The sequence below is a fragment of the Thalassophryne amazonica genome, chromosome 12, assembly GCF_902500255.1.
Source record: "Thalassophryne amazonica chromosome 12, fThaAma1.1, whole genome shotgun sequence".
In the NCBI taxonomy this organism is placed as follows: domain Eukaryota; kingdom Metazoa; phylum Chordata; class Actinopteri; order Batrachoidiformes; family Batrachoididae; genus Thalassophryne; species Thalassophryne amazonica.
This window is the reverse complement of record NC_047114.1, coordinates 97877237-97898501: the sequence shown is the minus strand read 5'-3', so window position 1 is coordinate 97898501 and position 21265 is coordinate 97877237. Positions and strand designations below refer to the sequence as shown.

Genomic DNA, 21265 nt, shown 5'->3' with positions numbered 1-21265 from the left:
TGACTCGGACTGTTTGTTTGTCTGTTTGTCTTGGACTGTTTGTCTGTTTGTTTTGGACTGCTTGTCTGTTTGACTCGGACTGTTTGTTTGTCTGTTTGACTTGGACTGTTTGTTTGTTTTGGACTGTTTGTCTGTTTGTTTTGGACTGTTTGTCTGTTTGACTTGGACTGTTTGTCTGTTTGACTTGGACTGTTTGTCTGTTTGACTTGGACTGTTTGTCTGTCTGTTTGTCTTGGACTGTTTGTCTGTCTGTTTGACTTGGACTGTTTGTCTGTCTGTTTGACTTGGACTGTTTGTCTGTTTGTCTTGGACTGTTTGTCTGTCTGTCTGTCTTGGACTGTTTGTCTTGGACTGTTTGTCTGTCTGTTTGTCTTGGACTGTTTGTCTGTCTGTCTGTCTTGGACTGTTTGTCTGTTTGACTTGGACTGTTTGTCTGTCTGTCTGTCTGTCTGTCTTGGACTGTTTGTCTGTTTGTCTGTCTGTTTGTTTGTCTGTCTTGGACTGTCTGTTTGTTTGTCTGTCTTGGACTGTTTGTCTGTTTGTTTGTCTGTCTTGGACTGTTTGTCTGTTTGTTTGTCTGTCTTGGACTGTTTGTTTGTCTGTTTGTCTTGGACTGTTTGTCTGTTTGTTTGTCTGTTTGTTTGTCTGTCTTGGACTGTTTGTCTGTCTGTTTGTCCAAGCAACACTTAAAACTTTAAATCTTCAGCTGCTGCTCATTTCTAAAATCATTAACATGGAAGCAAAGAGACAGAAAAGCAGCTTCATGCCGAGTCCACAGGCCAGGTCAGTCCAAAGTCCTCAGGGCTGCTTCTGGGGTTCTAATCCTCCGTCTCTCTATCAGGCTGCTGCTGGGCCGCCCGCTGAGCTCAGGCCCCTGCACGAGCAAAGAGGTCAGACATTAGAAACAGCACCGATGACTTTGTGATGCAGGATTTCAACAATTATTCAACAAATTATTCACCCAACATTTCTCTATGTAGATATACATCAATATATATATATACATCTATCTCTCTCTTCATTCATTCATTCATTCATTCATTCATTTTCTGCTGCTTATCTGGGGTCCAGGTCACGGTGGCCATAGATAAAGCAGCTCAACACACTTCCCTATCCTTGGCCAAGTCCCATAACTCTTCCTGGGAGATCCTGAGGCGTTCCCAACACAGCTGGGAAATATAATCCCACCAGCATGTCCTGGGTCTCCCCGAGGCCTCCTCCCAGCTGGACATGTTTGGAAAACCTCCCTTGGGAGACGACCAGGGGCCATCGTCACCAGATGCCTGAGCCACCTCAGCTGGCTCCTTTTGATATGAAGAAATAGCAGCTATACTCCAAGTCCTTCCCACATATTCCAGGTTCTCATCCTGTCCAGGAGTGTAAGTCCAGAAAGCCCAGGAATCTCATTTCTGCCATGTCTATCCATGACTTGATTCTTTCGGTCATTACCCAAATTTGGGACCAGAGGTGAGAATAGGAGCGTAAATTAACTGGTGAATTTGAAAGTCTCACTTTCTGCCTCAGATCTTTCTTCACCATGACCATCAAGAACAGCATCCACAGGACGTCAGATGCCACCCCAATCCGTCTACTGATCTCACGCTCCAACTTAAGCCTCATTTATGCTTCTACAATTCAATAACTCCGTGGCTATATAATGACATTGACGTAAGTGTGACCCTTTCGAAGTTCTCTATCACATTGGTGGGTGTCATACTGCAATTTACCACCAAAAATAGTACGGGGCGCAACGTCAAAAAAAAACAGAGACTTTCTCTCCACTTGCATTTCCACTGCTCCTGATCTTTTTTTTTTCTTTTTTTCTGGATTAATTTGTCTTTCAACGAGCGCCACTTCTTTATACAATCAACCTCCAAACTAATGTTACGTGCAGCAACACATCCAACGTCATCACCTTGAACACGGAGCCCCTCAGGGATGTGTGCTGAGCCCCCTCCTCTTCACCCTGCACCATCCTCCTCATCATGTCCGCAGATGACACAACTGTGGTGGATCTCATCAGCAACAGTGATGAGACCCACTACAGGAAGGTGGTGAACCGCCTGACCTCATGATGTGAGCACAACAATCTCTCCCTGAATGTGGAGAAGACAAAGGAGACTGTTGTGGACTTCAGGAGAGCACACACCCGACACTCCTCTCTGACCATCAACAATGTTGCTGTGGAGCCGGTGAGCAGCACCAAGTTCCTGAGTGTGCACGTCACAGAGGATCTCTCCTGGACCACTAACACCATCACTGGCCAAGAAAGCTCACCAGCACCTCCACTTTCTGCTTATGCACTACAACGCACTTTACATTAGTTTGATTAAGATCATCAACGTTGAACCACTGCTCAGTTTGACAAACTGCCACCACCAGGTACCTCACTGACCACATTCTACTGTCTACTGCATTTACATACACTCATCACGGGTGTGACTGTCATGGTAATTTTGGGCTTTTCATGGTGATGCACATGTTTGAATTTATTTTGGACCTGCTCTAATCCACACAGGGTCAAAAATATACATACAGGCTCAAATATTTACATACATTCACTTAAATATTTTAATATGTGGTGCTGAAGGTTCTACAAATATGGTATTTAATGGGACAAGGTCAAGGGTTGCTAACGCCTTGTTAGTGATCATGATTGATTAGAACTGGGAGTTTCTCTTTGCCAGCATAAAAAGGACGTGTTTGACTGGACTCAATGGACTGAACAATACTCAGAACAACAGGAAAGTGGAACTCAGTGGAGATCTATGGAGAATTGTAGATTTACACAAGTTAGGAAGGTCTCTTGGAGCCATTTCTAAACAACTGCAGATTCTAAGATTATTGGTTCAAATAACTGTACACAAGTACAAGTTAGTCTTATGTGTCACCACTTTGCCAAGGTCTGGAAGAAGACCCAAACAGTCACCCTCAGATGAGAGGAACAACAAAGGAAGCACCAAAGCTCAGGCCTGATATGAACTGGAACCTGCTGGAACATCAGCATCACTGAAGCTAGTTTTACGTACATCATCATGGACTGAAAGGATGCCGACCGAGAAAGAAGCCCCTGCTCCCAAATGGACCCTTCAAGCTACACTGAAGTTTGCAGCTGACCACATGGACAAACCAAAAGCCCTCTGCTACTACGTTTGAGGTATTTATTTGGCCACAATGACCAGAGGTACGTTTGGAATAAAGGTGAGGCTCAAACCCAAGAACACTGTACCAACTGTCAGTCATGGTGGTGGCAGCATCATGTTCTGAGGCTGTTTTACTGCCACTGGTACTGGTGCTTTGCACAAAGTGGATGGAATAATGAAGAAGGAAGGAAGTCCTGCTGGCTGTGTTGGGGGAGTCTCGTGCTTCCCAGCTCAGGGGTTTTGGTCTCACCCCTTGTCTGGGGGCCGACTCTCACCCTCGTGGGCTCACTGGTCCATGCCCAGTCTTGGGGTTGGGTCCTGCTGGCTTCTTGGCTCCTCGACCCTGCAACCACTTGCTCCTTCCTTGGGGGGGTGACCCGGGTGGTGCAGTTCTGGGGCTCCCCCTTTTGTGGGCCTACTCCGGGGCCCTGTGTGCTTCCTCTTGTGTGTGAGGTTGTTTCCTGTGCCTTGTTTTTTATAGTCAAAAGAACAGTTCAAAGCCCAAAATTACCATAACAAGTGTATGTAATCTTCTGACCACAACTGCAAATAGATATATCACCTCTTTCTATACAGATATACATTACATATATGTCCATATAGGAAGAGTTAGAGGACTTCACAGCGGATAAGGAAGTGTGGGATGAGCTGCTTGGTCACTGTACATTTATCTGCACTCACACTGACTTACTGGTCGCATCTTTAGTGGTGTTTTGGTGGCCTAAAGGCAAGAGAAGTAGCATTATCACCAGAGGGCTTTAGGTTCGACTCCTTGACTGGATGGACAACAAGTGGAATATTCTGTATCTGACATCTGTGTAAAAAGGTTATTCATCACCGGAAGTATGAATGTGTATTTGAGGGTCAGCTGACAAGTTCTGCCTCAAACGGAGTTATTTCACTAAGAAGCAAAACGTGGAAGTGAAACTGGTACAAGAATAATCGTTTACTTATTGACTATCACGACACCAAACTTTTGTCGTCTGCACTTTCCAGCGAGGTTCTGACTCTGACCTTTTTTAACTTGGTCACGGAGCATCCTGTGTAAGAGTTTGGTCCAGAGAGTGTGTCTGGAAGAGTTGAGTTAGTGTGGTGACGGTGGGAGAGATGGACACATGGACAGATGGAAGATATTTTAATGTTCTCTTCTGGAGGATGGAGGACAAAACAAAATGACATGTTGTTGAGCAAAGTCCTGAACCCTGAAGTTGCTGGTGTTGTGCAGGGGAGTATTTTGTGTGGCAGCACACTGACAGCCATGTCAATCTGTCATCAAACACAAACATGGGAGAGAAATCCAGCATTTACTGCTCAGGGACTGGCTTCATAAACTTTAACCATCCAGCACTGGTGACATCATCTGTTACGGATTGTACTTCTTTCAGTTTCACCCAGAAAACTCCTCTATTTGTAGGACAGCAGATTATCGTGACGGCCTGATGCTGGAGTCTCAGATCTCTCTGGAGTTGGGGATAATGGATTGAGTCACAGAGTCCCAGTTGGAATTTATTTATTCTGGAACGCAACATTGTCACATGGCGCCCAGAGGAAAGACTCTGAGAGCTGTTCGAAGATGAGCGGCAGAAGTCCAACACCAAAAATCTACATATGAGCACCGCCTGTAAATAAATCCAAGACCTAAATGGAAGGGTTTTTACTGTGGTCATGGACATTTTCAGGAGGTGAAACACTGTTTCATATTCTAAAGTCTGCAAACTGATTACAAGTCAACACAAAAAAAAGTAAAACAAGAATTGATATAAACGCACCTGATTTCACATTTGGTCATGTGAGAAAATGGACAAAAATGATTGCCAGACCAACGTTCAACAGCATGACAAGAACCACCACAATGGAGTTAGAGCCCTGTGGAAGCACAACAGTTTAGTTATTAAAAGAGGATGTAGAGTCAACCTACAAAGTACCAGATCTAGAAACAAACATTGTGTAGTAGACCAAATACTTAAAGAGTCCAGTCAACTACAAAACCAGATCTATAAAAAGAGTCCAGTCAACTACAAAACCAGAGCTATAAAAAGAGTCCAGTCAACTACAAAACCAGATCTATAAAAAGAGTTCAGTCAACTACAAAACCAGATCTATAAAAAGAGTCCAGTCAACTACAAAACCAGATCTATAAAAAGAGTCCAGTCAACTACAAAACCAGATCTATAAAAAGAGTTCAGTCAACTACAAAACCAGATCTATAAAAAGAGTCCAGTCAACTACAAAACCAGAGCTATAAAAAGAGTTCAGTCAACTACAAAACCAGATCTATAAAAAGAGTCCAGTCAACTACAAAACCAGAGCTATAAAAAGAGTCCAGTCAACTACAGACCTAGATACATCAAGAGTCCAGTCAGTGACCAAATCAGATAAAAAAGAATCAAGTCTATGACAGAATTAGACACATCAAGAGTCCAGTCAACTACAAAACCAGATCTATAAAAAGAGTCCAGTCAACTACAAAACCAGAGCTATAAAAAGAGTCCAGTCAACTACAGACCTAGACACATCAAGAGTCCAGTCAACTACAAAACCAGATGCAGAAAGAGTTCAGTCAGTGGGGAGGTGATGCATAGTGGTCAAGCAGTGGGCCTGAGGCCAGAGGAGCCTCAGTTCAATAAAAATCTAGTCAAGAACAAAACCAGATCTATAAACAGTCCGGTCAACTACAGACTCAGATACATAGAGAGTCCAGTCAACTGCAAATCCAGGTAGAGTCCAGCCAATGACAAAACCAAATCCAGGTACAGTCCAGCCAATGACAAAACCAAATACATAGAGTCCAGCCAATGACAAAACCAAATACACAGAGTCCAGCCAATGACAAAACCAAATACATAGAGTCCAGCCAATGACAAAACCAAATACACAGAGTCCAGCCAATGACAAAACCAAATACACAAGAGTCCAGCCAATGACAAAACCAAATACATAGAGTCCAGTCAATGACAAAACCAAATACATAAGAGTCCAGTCAATGACAAAACCAAATACACAAGAGTCCAGCCAATGACAAAACCAAATACATAAGAGTCCAGTCAATGACAAAACCAAATACATAAGAGTCCAGCCAATGACAAAACCAAATACATAAGAGTCCAGCCAATGACAAAACCAAATACATAAGAGTCCAGTCAATGACAAAACCAAATACACAAGAGTCCAGCCAATGACAAAACCAAATACATAAGAGTCCAGCCAATGACAAAACCAAATACATAAGAGTCCAGTCAATGACAAAACCAAATACACAAGAGTCCAGCCAATGACAAAACCAAATACACAAGAGTCCAGCCAATGACAAAACCAAATACACAAGAGTCCAGCCAATGACAAAACCAAATACATAAGAGTCCAGTCAATGACAAAACCAAATACACAAGAGTCCAGCCAATGACAAAACCAAATACATAAGAGTCCAGTCAATGACAAAACCAAATACATAAGAGTCCAGTCAATGACAAAACCAAATACATAAGAGTCCAGCCAATGACAAAACCAAATACATAAGAGTCCAGCCAATGACAAAACCAAATACATAAGAGTCCAGTCAATGACAAAACCAAATACACAAGAGTCCAGCCAATGACAAAACCAAATACATAAGAGTCCAGTCAATGACAAAACCAAATACATAGAGTCCAGTCAATGACAAAACCAAATACACAAGAGTCCAGTCAATGACAAAACCAAATACATAAGAGTCCAGTCAATGACAAAACCAAATACACAAGAGTCCAGTCAATGACAAAACCAAATACATAAGAGTCCAGTCAATGACAAAACCAAATACACAAGAGTCCAGCCAATGACAAAACCAAATACATAGAGTCCAGTCAATGACAAAACCAAATACATAGAGTCCAGTGAGCTTCAGAAACAGATACATGAACAATACATTGAACAACAGAAGTAGATAAATAAAAAAACAGATCGAGAAAGAGTCTAATCAACTATAGAAGGCAACTATACAAAGCAACTTCAGATGTGCAGTTACTCTATTAATTCTGTCACAGACAATAATCCCAGGAATAATTTTTAGAGCTAAAGCCCTGGTCGCAACAAATAATGAAGGATGAATAATGAGCCATGCAGCATGTTTTTTTGTTTGTTTTTTGCTACAAAAGGAGGTATTCAACTATTGTAGGAGAATACTGACTCCGAGAGGCAGAATATTGAGTTAACGAGGCTCATCTCTGAGTGTGGAGCGAATTTCAAGATGTTCAAAATTTAGCAACAACAGCGTGGGGCAGTTTGTGTACAAGTTACTATGAGGCCTAAGAACGATTATAGAGGCATGTGTGTCGTGTGGATGAGGCTGTAAAAACCCATTATCTGAGCGCCCGGCAGCTACGAGGACCGGGAGAGGCCATTTTTGGAGCGGCTCAGCCTTCTTGTGTACACAATTAATTCCATGTGCTTTTTTATCTCCCTCTCCTGCACCATGAAGTGGAGAACGAATCTGAAGCAGCTAAAAGGTAATTATTCGTAATGTTTTTATTTTAATAGCTTGGTAAAACAGTTGGATGTTCATTCATTCTATATAATCAGCTGTAAAAGTATGTCTATGATAGATTTAATATCTTGTTAATGGATCAGGAGCTCTGCTGTGTGTGCGCACTGACACTCATGCTCAAAACCAGCATTTAAGCACGATGCCAGCTCACAAAAGAGTGATTTTGCAGACATTAACGGACGAACACAAAGTCAAAAGTTCAATCATGGTGCCAAAAGAAATAAAACCAGTGAGAGGAAGCGCAGAGGCAACTGTCCAGGAACCCGTGGTTCAGTTCTAGCCAGTTTAGTGCATTTTAATGACTCTGGAGCACAGGTGGACAGCAGCCTGGGGCACGGATGTGCACACCAGCCAGACTGTACTGGAGCATCTATTTTTGGACTGTGTTTAAAAAATGTGACATCTTGAATGGATGCTGTGAATTGAAAACCCACGCTTTAAAGGGACCAGGTGTGGGAGGGCTGGAGGTTTGGACCAAACCCATACTTAAACGTGCACCAACATTGCGTTATATGGCACTAAATGGATCATATGCGGCAACATGAGCCACTCGAGGCTGGACGGGGCTCAAATTACAGGTCGGTCGTGGCTCACTAGAGGCTGATACGTGGCACATGTGAGGTACAGAGAGGCACATAGAGACACCTTATTAGCGGATATGTGACGGTTTAAAATGTGGATCATTCTTCTAATAATCACTGACACACTCATGTGTGGTTCATTATTCATGGCTTATTATTCGGTGGGACCGAGGGTTAAGTAGCTAATATTTACGTATAAGATCCACTCATGTAACAGGTCTTTAACTTGGCCACATGGGTTGTGCAACCAGGATATTCTGCAGGCTGGTCTGAAGCCCAGACAAATGAGAGCAGGAGGAGGCAGGATGTTCACTGTAAATTTTGTAAAATCACATTACAGGTACTTTGGTTTTAAGTCCACCTGGGAATAGCCTTGGGTAACCCAAACCCTGGGACCCCACAAACGTCACTGACACACTGAAGCTGAATTCACAATCACACACTTGGTTTGTAGATCTGTAAGAACTCACCGGTTCCTCCTCTTGGAAATCAGAGGTCACCTCAACACTGGGTTTCTTGGTTTCCACAAGACTCTTTGGCTTTGCAGACTCCAGCACCTGGACAGCGTCTTGTCGTGGAGTCGCAGAAGCAACTCGGCACACTTTAGCAGGACCCGATGGGTGAAGATCATCCTGCTGTGGAAGAACCTTGACATCAGTCTCAATATGGTAATCGTGGTACAGAGACTGGATCTGGCCATCGGTGGAGGAACCGCTGACTGGTCTGACTTCTTGCGGTCTCACGTCCTGTTTCAACAAAGGCTGGGGTTCTGATTTTATGAATTCTGTTGTGTAGAAAACACAAAATAGTGACAAAGACAGGCACAATGAGTGTGTGAAGACTGACATACACAATGTTTTCCATTTCAAGGACTCAAAGACTCAGTCACACTAGAGTAAAAACAGGACAGCAACCACCGTGTGGCCAGGAACAAATGGAGGTCAGCTGGCTCCTTGGCTAAGGCAGAACAATTGATCAAATTTTAACTGAATTCTCAATTTCAATTCATGGAATTAACATTTTCCATTTTTCCGCATATATTTACCAGAAGTCGGGTGATGATGTAATAATGGTTTGCCCATTTAATCAACTCTGGTTCCAAAAGCTCCCAAATTCATCCTTAAACGCAATAAGAGATTTCACCTGAAACATGAACTGAACAGTGTACCAATCCCCATTTGTGAACCGCCGTCCCCGTCATCTGTGCGAGTTTATGCACACAATGTCAACATTTCATGAGAGTAAGATTTCACAGACGAGAGGTTCTCCGAGTAGTGACGCTGCCTGTGATGAGTCTAAATCTGTACAGTGATGTTTCACGAGATGTCATCATTTGACCAAAATTAAACAAACCGTAAAATATTGAAGGCTGTGGTAAATGGACTGTATTTATAAAGCACTTTTCCATCTGCATCAGACATTCAGAGCGCTTTACACATCAATGCCTCACATTCACCTCGATGTCAGGCTGCTGCCATACAAGGCGCCCCGTGGGGTCTGGAAAACCCCACTTAAGGAGCTGCAGGTACGGTAACATCATCCAACACAAATAACAAGAACTGTAATCCAATTCAACAGCGTTTGATGAAAAGAGAAAATTTACATTTACACTCTCTCGTGGTGGTTCTGCACCTGACGCAGCACTCTGCCTCACAAAGTTAAAGCTACTGTACATAAGTTTACATACATCTTTTCCACAGTCAGAATTGTCTCCTTTACACTTGCAGATGTTGACAATCACAGAGTCTTTCAAGTCTGCTGGTATTTGTTTAGCCGCATGTTCTCCTTGAATTGCTGGCTGTCTGAGTGGTGTCCAAAAAATGAGGTGGGCTTCATAGATAATTGGCAAAGCTTCTGGGGAAAACCTGGTCTTGTTAGGAGAGACGGCATCCATCCCACTTTGGATGGAGCAGCTCTCATTTCTAGAAATCTGGCCAATTTTCTTAAATCCTCCAAACCGTGACTATCCAGGGTTGGGACCAGGAAGCAGAGTTGTAGTCTTACACACCTCTCTGCAGCTTCTCTCCCCCTGCCATCCCCTCATTACCCCATCCCCGTAGAGACAGTGCCTGCTCCCAGACCACCAATAACCAGCAAAAATCTATTTAAGCATAAACATTCAAAAAGAAAAAATAATATAGCACCTTCAACTGCACCACAGACTAAAACAGTTAAATGTGGTCTATTAAACATTAGGTCTCTCTCTTCTAAGTCCCTGTTAGTAAATGATATAATAATTGATCAACATATTGATTTATTCTGCCTTACAGAAACCTGGTTACAGCAGGATGAATATGTTAGTTTAAATGAGTCAACACCCCCGAGTCACACTAACTGCCAGAATGCTCGTAGCACGGGCCGAGGTGGAGGATTAGCAGAAATCTTCCATTCCAGCTTATTAATTAATCAAAAACCCAGACAGAGCTTTAATTCATTTGAAAGCTTGACTCTTAGTCTTGTCCATCCAAATTGGAAGTCCCAAAAACCAGTTTTATTTGTTATTATCTATCGTCCACCTGGTCGTTACTGTGAGTTTCTCTGTGAATTTTCAGACCTTTTGTCTGACTTAGTGCTTAGCTCAGATAAGATAATTATAGTGGGCGATTTTAACATCCACACAGATGCTGAGAATGACAGCCTCAACACTGCATTTAATCTATTATTAGACTCTATTGGCTTTGCTCAAAAAGTAAATGAGTCCACCCACCACTTTAATCATATCTTAGATCTTGTTCTGACTTATGGTATGGAAATAGAAGACTTAACAGTATTCCCTGAAAACTCCCTTCTGTCTGATCATTTCTTAATAACATTTACATTTACTCTGATGGACTACCCAGCAGTAGGGAATAAGTTTCATTACACTAGAAGTCTTTCAGAAAGCGCTGTAACTAGGTTTAAGGATATGATTCCTTCTTTATGTTCTCTAATGCCATATACCAACACAGTGCAGAGTAGCTACCTAAACTCTGTAAGTGAGATAGAGTATCTTGTCAATAGTTTTACATCCTCATTGAAGACAACTTTGGATGCTGTAGCTCCTCTAAAAAAGAGAGCTTTAAATCAGAAGTGCCTGACTCCGTGGTATAACTCACAAACTTGTAGCTTAAAGCAGATAACCCGTAAGTTGGAGAGGAAATGGCGTCTCACTAATTTAGAAGATCTTCACTTAGCCTGGAAAAAGAGTCTGTTGCTCTATAAAAAAGCCCTCCGTAAAGCTAGGACATCTTTCTACTCATCACTAATTGAAGAAAATAAGAACAACCCCAGGTTTCTTTTCAGCACTGTAGCCAGGCTGACAAAGAGTCAGAGCTCTATTGAGCTGAGTATTCCATTAACTTTAACTAGTAATGACTTCATGACTTTCTTTGCTAACAAAATTTTAACTATTAGAGAAAAAATTACTCATAACCATCCCAAAGACGTATCGTTATCTTTGGCTGCTTTCAGTGATGTCGGTATTTGGTTAGACTCTTTCTCTCCGATTGTTCTGTCTGAGTTATTTTCATTAGTTACTTCATCCAAACCATCAACATGTTGATTAGACCCCATTCCTACCAGGCTGCTCAAGGAAGCCCTACCATTATTTAATGCTTCGATCTTAAATATGATCAATCTATCTTTATTAGTTGGCTATGTACCACAGGCTTTTAAGGTGGCAGTAATTAAACCATTACTTAAAAAGCCATCACTTGACCCAGCTATCTTAGCTAATTATAGGCCAATCTCCAACCTTCCTTTTCTCTCAAAAATTCTTGAAAGGGTAGTTGTAAAACAGCTAACTGATCATCTGCAGAGGAATGGTCTATTTGAAGAGTTTCAGTCAGGTTTTAGAATTCATCATAGTACAGAAACAGCATTAGTGAAGGTTACAAATGATCTTCTTATGGCCTCGGACAGTGGACTCATCTCTGTGCTTGTTCTGTTAGACCTCAGTGCTGCTTTTGATACTGTTGACCATAAAATTTTATTACAGAGATTAGAGCATGCCATAGGTATTAAAGGCACTGCGCTGCGGTGGTTTGAATCATATTTGTCTAATAGATTACAATTTGTTCATGTAAATGGGGAATCTTCTTCACAGACTAAAGTTAATTATGGAGTTCCACAAGGTTCTGTGCTAGGACCAATTTTATTCACTTTATACATGCTTCCCTTAGGCAGTATTATTAGACGGTATTGCTTAAATTTTCATTGTTACGCAGATGATACCCAGCTTTATCTATCCATGAAGCCAGAGGACACACACCAATTAGCTAAACTGCAGGACTGTCTTACAGACAAAGACATGGATGACCTCTAATTTCCTGCTTTTAAACTCAGATAAAACTGAAGTTATTGTACTTGGCCCCACAAATCTTAGAAACATGGTGTCTAACCAGATCCTTACTCTGGATGGCATTACCCTGACCTCTAGTAATACTGTGAGAAATCTTGGAGTCATTTTTGATCAGGATATGTCATTCAAAGCGCATCTTAAACAAATATGTAGGACTGCTTTTTTGCATTTACGCAATATCTCTAAAATCAGAAAGGTCTTGTCTCAGAGTGATGCTGAAAAACTAACTCATGCATTTATTTCCTCTAGGCTGGACTATTGTAATTCATTATTATCAGGTTGTCCTAAAAGTTCCCTAAAAAGCCTTCAGTTAATTCAAAATGCTGCAGCTACAGTACTGACGGGGACTAGAAGGAGAGAGCATATCTCACCCATATTGGCCTCTCTTCATTGGCTTCCTGTTAATTCTAGAATAGAATTTAAAATTCTTCTTCTTACTTATAAGGTTTTGAATAATCAGGTCCCATCTTATCTTAGGGACCTCGTAGTACCATATTACCCCATTAGAGCGCTTCGCTCTCAGACTGCGGGCTTACTTGTAGTTCCTAGGGTTTGTAAGAGTAGAATGGGAGGCAGAGCCTTCAGCTTTCAGGCTCCTCTCCTGTGGAACCAGCTCCCAATTCAGATCAGGGAGACAGACACCCTCTCTACTTTTAAGATTAGGCTTAAAACTTTCCTTTTTGCTAAAGCTTATAGTTAGGGCTGGATCAGGTGACCCTGAACCATCCCTTAGTTATGCTGCTATAGACGTAGACTGCTGGGGGGTTCCCATGATGCACTGTTTCTTTCTCTTTTTGCTCTGTATGCACCACTCTGCATTTAATCATTAGTGATTGATCTCTGCTCCCCTCCACAGCATGTCTTTTTCCTGGTTCTCTCCCTCAGCCCCAACCAGTCCCAGCAGAAGACTGCCCCTCCCTGAGCCTGGTTCTGTTGGAGGTTTCTTCCTGTTAAAAGGGAGTTTTTCCTTCCCACTGTAGCCAAGTGCTTGCTCACAGGGGGTCGTTTTGACCGTTGGGGTTTTACATAATTATTGTATGGCCTTGCCTTACAATATAAAGCGCCTTGGGGCAACTGTTTGTTGTGATTTGGCGCTATATAAAAAAATTGATTGATTGATTGATTTGTTCTTAAGTCCAGATTTTGAGGATGGGTTCATGCAGATCTGGTGACCCAATGGACACAGTAATCCAGACAGGTTAAGGTGAAGCATACTATGTTTACGGCACCTTTTCTAGCACTCTCCCTATTCAGGGTGAGCAGAGTAGATCCTAAATACGGCTGTTCAGTTGCAGATACAGCTGCAGAAAAAAAACCTTCCTGCTTCTTCCAAGGGTCTAAATCACACATCTACCGCTTCTGTGCCAAGTCAAAGCTAAGGGCTTCCAGATTCACAATCCTGCCCCTGTCACTCTTTGCTGATTGCCAAAAGATTTGTGAGTGTGCAGTACAGTGTAGACAATCTAAATCCAGGGTTGTACTAGAGATGCCTGTACATGAGTTTGTCCAACAAGGAAATAATGTTGTACGCCAACAAGCACACAGTTCTTGACATCCCAGGAAATCAGGGTCTGAGCGCCTGCTACAGACTTCATCTGCCTTCACAGCCATTGGGTTACCAGCTATCAGTTCCTCCACCTGAGCCCCCTTATAGGACTTCCTGTCTCACTAGATGCCCGTCCGCCATCTTGTGTTCAGGATTCCTGTTGGGCCTTCATGGTTACCATTGCAGCCACAGGGCACACAAGGTTCCTTCCTACCATATTTCACCCCAACAGCCAATCCCCCATTCCATTCATTACCGATGTATCAGAACACGGACAAGGGGGTGGATTTTGACATCCACAACAAAAGTAAGACAGATATCCAAGAATGTGCGAAAGACCGTGTCTGTGATGGGTCACTGTGAAGGTCAAGCACGAGCAGAACGAGAATGCAGGAGAAAAGCTGAGGTAAACTGGAACAGGATGGGATGATCTAAAGGAAAAGAGGTGGTGCTAGTTTAACCTCTGCGTTCTGTGTGTGTTTCTCCACTCAGGATGCAAACTAATGACCTCCGGCATGAGAGGCAGTACCAGAAGGATAAAACCCATGGGCTCTGACGTCTGTGGCCAGAGCATTGATGAAAAGAAACAAGGACATTAGATTAATAAAGGATAACAAGTTGAAATCTTAATTAAAAGCCAACGAGATGTGTTTTCAATGTTTTCATACACAGCAATCTCTGTCCTGTTTATGGGTAGTTGGTTCAGATCCACTGCAAAGTTGTGTCTCTTACTTTTTTACTTCACAATGAACAAATCTTCACCCATTTTACCTGCAGGTAAAGACTCCGTTTTTGAGGTTCTGATCTCCTTTCCTTCAGGCTTCACAGGAACATCAGGAACAGGGGTTTTACTCAGAAAAAAGGTCTTCTTTGTCGTAGAGGGAGAGGGACCAGGACTGGCATCAGGACTGGCACCTGGACTCTGAGATGGAGACTGAGTTGGTGTGGTACCTTTCCGGTAGAAATGAGGACTCTCTGTTGGAGATTTGTCGATTTTGTCCTCTTCAGAAAGTTCCTTCACCTCTAGGGGGTCATAATACTTCTGACGTATGTAGTCAGGACCTGGAAAGACAAGAAGGTTCTTAATTTGTCTCTATTTTTTTTAATTAGCCTGCTCAGAGACTATGGTGTTACACGTGTGGGTGAAGAGGCTGAATTTGCACTAAGATGCTAATATTGTTCTTGTTGATTATGTATTGGTATTTTAATTTTGATCTATTATGTGGTTGATTTTGATGCTTGGGTGGTGTGTGTCGGATGTGTTGTGCAGCAGACTCCTCTGTCCAAAGAAAATTTCTCCTTACGGAGACTAATAAAGACACTTTGACTTTTGACTTTGCTCAGTCATCCAGGTATCATACAGTCAAAAACAACTCATCTTTGTGTTTAGTCTTGTTTCAGCAGTCATCAAGGTGACTTCATTAGTCAATCAATGAGGTGACCCCAGTCAGCATCATCCTACCCAAGGATGAGCAACGATGAGAAGCACAACCCAAGACCCTCAAGTTGAAAAAAATCTGTAAAGTTAAGTCAAGTCTGGGAGGATGCGATGGTGCGGCCTTTTCCATGAAACATCAGAACCGCCTTGGGTCCTGGATGGCAGCCACCCATGCGGACAACCGGTCCATCCCCACACCCCTAAAGTAACAGTCTGTCTGCTGCAGTCAAGGTGAAATGCGGGTGTCTCCTTGGTCTTCTACAGCCACTGAGGTCCTCGACACTCAGGCACCTGCAAACTGGATCATGAACAGAGAAACACTGAACATGGATAAAACGTCAAAACTGATGTTCGTTCACAACGCAAGTGATCCTCCTCATGTGAGTCTCCCAAAGTAACCACTCATTTGACACAAAGTCATCCAAGCAGAACCCAAGGATCCTCTGAAGAGACCCGGTGCCAAAGACATCCAGTCGTCACCTTAAGTCACTGGTTAGAGTCCACGTCTGAAAACCATACAGTAAGACAGCACGCTTACTCCAAAGACCAAGTCAAAAGAGCACCTGTTGTTGGCCTAGACCCTTGTTGTATGAAAAGAGATAAAAAAAAGTTGAATCCTATAGTTACATTTTGAATGCTTCATTTAGATTCCAGCCTTCACCAGGACAAATCATCCAGTTGATTCCACTCAGGTTTCCAGATATTCACGTTTATCTACTCATTTTTAAACCGGGTAAGGCGGCATACGTCGCTTCATCCGCTACCTTATGGAACAACTTCCAAACCTAGAGCAATCCAATCTGTAGCAGCCAGGACAAATGTAGGCCCTGATCCCCCTGATGTTTTACAACTGCTAGGGTACTCCACCTGGGATAGCAGGACTGGAACTCCAGCCAGCAACACCATTTTTTCTGCACATCATGCGAGTAAGTCCACTGCTGCCTTCCATCAAAGGATGACATGCACTATGAAGACAACATTTGGATCCTCAACCCTGGAAAAGAAGAAACCACCATATTGCACCAAAAGTCTCCACTTTGGCATGTGGCAACTGGTTTGGTGCTGAGGGGTATCTCCTGTACAGTGACACACATGTTGTAATGTGAGGTCGCTATGGCTGGTGGGTACCTGAAAGAGCTTTTCACTCAGAAAGGATGAGCATCTTCCACTAGTGTCAAGGGAGCTTGAAAAGCTTGAAACTGTAGTGACAATGGTCAAAGAACTACATGTTTCACAATATGGAGAATACTTTGCGTTGTATTGTTCCGCGTTATGCAAAATGGTCTTAAAACTTTTTCTTTGGGTTGCTCCCGTTAGGGGGCGCCACAGCAGATCAATCATTTCCATCTCCCCCTGTCCTCTGCAGCTTCCTCTGTCTTACCAAACATCTGCATGTCCTCCCTCAGCACATCCATAAACCACCTCTTTGGCCTCCCTCTTCTCCTCCTGCCTGGTGGCTCCATCCTCAGCATCCTTCTCCTGGAATGTCATCTGGACCACTCTTTATCCTCTTCATTCCATTCCAGAAAGTCTCATCTTCCTTCCACTGTCCAGATGTCCCACCCAGCATGTTCCAAGCTGTCTCTCTCACCCCCATCTCTAGCCCTTTTCCAACTGTCCATAATTGCTTCACCTACATCATAATCATGACAGAGTCTGACTACTTTAAATTTGGTATTGTTTGTTCGAGGGAGCGTTCCCCTCTGCTTTTGATATTCCTCCCTGTGGTTATTCACTTTGTATTCCCACTGGAGATATAGGAAATCCACCACATATGGTCAGGCTGAAAAAAATAAATGGCTTTCATATTCATGCCAGTAGATGGTGCAATTGGACAAGCAATGACCACTGTTGAAGGTTCCCCTATCTTATTTGGGAACATAGGTATATTTTTTAAAGGGACAGAGTACCATTAAGACCTTGCAGCAGGCCATGGAGCAGGTGATTAGAGCCTGTATGGCCTACTATCAATGTGTGTATGGAATCCACATTTAGAGGGGAAACTAAGGCTCGAAAACTGCTATGGTGACAATGTAGTCTACCGTACAAGCGTATCAAATCAAATCAAATCAATTTTATTTATATAGCACCAAATCACAGCAAACAGTTGCCCCAAGGTGCTTTATATTGTAAGGCAAGGCCATACAATAATTACGGAAAAACCCCAACGGTCAAAACGACCCCCTGTGAGCAAGCACTTGGCAACAGTGGGAAGGAAAAACTCCCTTTTAACAGGAAGAAACCTCCAGCAGAACCAGGCTCAGGGAGGGGCAGTCTTCTGCTGGGACTGGTGGGGCTGAGGGAGAGAACCAGGAAAAAGACATGCTGTGGAGGGGAGCAGAGATCGATCACTAATGATTAAATGCAGAGTGGTGCATACAGAGCAAAAAGAGAAAGAAACACTCAGTGCATCATGGGAACCCCCCAGCAGTCTAAGTCTATAGCAGCATAACTAAGGGATGGTTCAGGGTCACCTGATCCAGCCCTAACTATAAGCTTTAGCAAAAAGGAAAGTTTTAAGCCTAATCTTAAAAGTAGAGAGGGTGTCTGTCTCCCTGATCCGAATTGGGAGCTGGTTCCACAGGAGAGGAGCCTGAAAGCTGAAGGCTCTGCCTCCCATTCTACTCTTACAAACCCTAGGAACTACAAGTAAGCCTGCAGTCTGAGAGCGAAGCGCTCTATTGGGGTGATATGGTACTATGAGGTCCCTAGGATAAGATGGGACCTGATTATTCAAAACCTTATAAGTAAGAAGAAGAATTTTAAATTCTATTCTAGAATTAACAGGAAGCCAATGAAGAGAGGCCAATATGGGTGAGATATGCTCTCTCCTTCTAGTCCCCGTTAGTACTCTAGCTGCAGCATTTTGAATTAACTGAAGGCTTTTCAGGGAACTTTTAGGACAACCTGATAATAATGAATTACAATAGTCCAGCCTAGAGGAAATAAATGCATGAATTAGTTTTTCAGCATCACTCTAAGCATCACTTAGAGATATTGCGCGAATGCAAAAAAGCAGTCCTACATATTTGTTTAATATGCGCTTTGAATGACATATCCTGATCAAAAATGACTCCAAGATTTCTCACAGTATTACTAGAGGTCAGGGTAATGCCATCCAGAGTAAGGATCTGGTTAGACACCATGTTTCTAAGATTTGTGGGGCCAAGTACAATAACTTCAGTTTTATCTGAGTTTAAAAGCAGGAAATTGATTAAAAGTGTATGTGATGGAGGGAAATTTTTTTATATCGAGAATGTGGCCTTTATCCTAACGTCAGGTTCTGTTTCTGGTTCTTCAATTCTTAAGAAACCTAATGTACTGTAGATCCAGGTGACTGAAAAATTACAGATACAGAATCTACATTTTTGCTCTAAAATTCTGGAAAAGGTGGTTTCACAGAACAATGTACATCATCTTGCTGAAAATAACCTCTTTACACCACTGGAGTCATTATTTGGAATGCACCACTCCACTGAGACAGCACTTATTAGAGTGGTGAATGATCTTCTGCATGTGATGGACACCACTACAGTCCTATTGTTAGATCTTAGTGCAGCATTTGACATGGTAAATCACCGTACACTACTGAATAGGCTTCAGAATTATTTTGAGATGACTGACAATGTTCTTGTGTGATTGACATCTTACTCACCTAGTCGCTGTCAGTGTGTCTTGTATAACAACGTTACTTCAAATCTTGTTCCTGTAAAACATGACATACCACAGAGGTCCATATTTGGCATTCTGCTCTATACAGCACCTCTTGGTCAGCCATTACAATGTTTTGGAATTACATGTTATTGCTATGAAAGAATTAACTGGCTTCAGTGAAAACTGGTTGTCCAGCAATTTCTTACTTTTAAATTCTGAGAAGAAAGAGATAGTGGTCATTGGTCCTGCGAGACACAGGCATCAGTTTGACCATCTTACGTTAACCTTGGACTCATGCGTTATTCATCACAGTGATGAAGCAAGTAATCTTGGGGTGACGGTTTCTATCACCTCTGTAATTTTGTGGCTTTGAATAATCCTTTTCAAGGCCGACACAGAGACTGTGATTCATGTCTTTGTCTCTTCTAGGTTGGATTACTGTAATGTTCTATTCTCTGTCTTAATTCAGTCCAGCATCAGAGGGCTCCAACTGCTTCAAAATGCTGCTGCTAGAGCACAGAGAGAGCAGAAGGTTTCACCATTTTACCTCAATTTTGTCTTTCTTTCACTGGCTCCGTGTCCATATGAGATTTATCTGTAAGATTTTGTTACTGAAATACAAAACCCTCCATGGACTATTGCCTCCCTAGCCTATTTAAACTTTACATACCAGCCTGTGCTCTGTGTTCTCAGGAGGCATAGTAGAGAAGCTTGAATCTTCGACTGGACTGGGTTGCTTGACGTGAGGACGTTTCGCTTCAAATCGCAGAAGCTTCCTCAGCTAAAATTCTTGCTCTGGTGGTCTGACTTCTGTCTTGACTCTTGTAGAGAAGAATAATCAAGAAGTCACAAAAGCTGGCGTTTTAAACCTAACCAGACCCCTCCTACCAAGAGGCAGACTGCTATAGGCTGGTGACTAAACAATAGCTCTAATTAGCACCTATTGTGCTCTAGTTAGCACCCTCCTAATGACAGGGCAGCTGTCCCTCCTAATGATGGGACGGACCCTCTCCTAATGGCTCCCTTGACGACTCTGCAGATGACATGAATGACTCATTACCATGAACAAAAGACTGAAGAGGCAGGATTACTGTGTGTTAAAAAGAAGTCAGCAGGCCACAAAGGGTTCTCTTATCATGCACCCGTTCAGTGAAACGGTCTGTCTGCTGAGATAAAACAGTCTGATTTTCTGCAGACATTCAATTCCAGATTAAAGACTCAGATGTTCTCTCTTTCATATGACTAGAAGAATGTTTATTTGCCATTTGCACAAGTACAAGCTCACTGGAATCTTTGTGTGTTTCTGCAAGTCACAAAAATAAATAAATAAATAAGATACTCGTGTTGTCCCAAATTATTTTATTTATTTATTTTAGAAATAATGGGTCAGGTCTCTTCCTCATCATATCTAAATTTTTGGTGTTTTAGTGAAGCAAATGGCTAGCTGCCAGCAACCACATTAGTATCCTGTCTGTGATTCTGTTACTTTACTGGTGATAAATGCTATTCTGACAGCTGGTAGTTTTGGCTGATTGATTCACTTTCCCTTTCCAGTGATGTCAGTGGTACTTGGGGACAAAGACACTGAAAATTTTGTTCCTGACCTTGCAAGACCTGTAGGGCCACAGCGCACACAAGAAGGTCTGGGGGACATCCCCAGAAAATTTTGTTGTTAAAACACACACACACACACACATTTTGCCATGTTGGTCCTTCTCCTCTAACCAAGCCCACATGAATTCATTCTGAACTGTCACATTTTAAATTGTCTCCCACTGCAGAACATTTCCATCCACGATTTGCTTTGTAGTTTCAACACAAACTGATTGTTATCAGAATGTCGTGGACTTCACTGTAAAATGTGTAATGACGTCTCATTGGCTGCTGCCTGTACGATCTCTCTCGATAAGTGGGAGTGCACATTACATTTATTTTTTACTCTCGGATGTTACTACTGTGGCGTCTCATCCAAAATGTTTCCAATCAATTTTCCAAACAATACATCATTTTGGCAAATATGTTCTTGAAATACAACCCAGATG

At 42.4% G+C, this 21265-nt stretch overlaps 1 protein-coding gene across 2 annotated transcripts in view; it reads right to left on the bottom strand.

The window, feature by feature from the left end:
* Positions 1–732: 732 nt before the first annotated feature.
* LOC117522400 (junctophilin-1-like) overlaps positions 733–21265 on the bottom strand; it is a 39248-nt gene continuing 18715 nt past the window's right edge. The window contains exons 4-7 of one of the 2 annotated variants that reach the window (XM_034183794.1): positions 14903–15193; positions 8717–9030; positions 4913–5009; positions 733–874 (exon numbers count right to left, since the gene is read on the bottom strand). In XM_034183794.1, coding sequence (XP_034039685.1) covers positions 4929–5009; positions 8717–9030; positions 14903–15193 — 686 coding nt within the window. In that variant the 3' untranslated portion in view covers positions 733–874; positions 4913–4928. Of the gene's footprint in view, positions 875–4912; positions 5010–8716; positions 9034–14902; positions 15194–21265 lie in introns of both variants that reach the window. The other variant, XM_034183793.1, reaches the window with a different exon arrangement.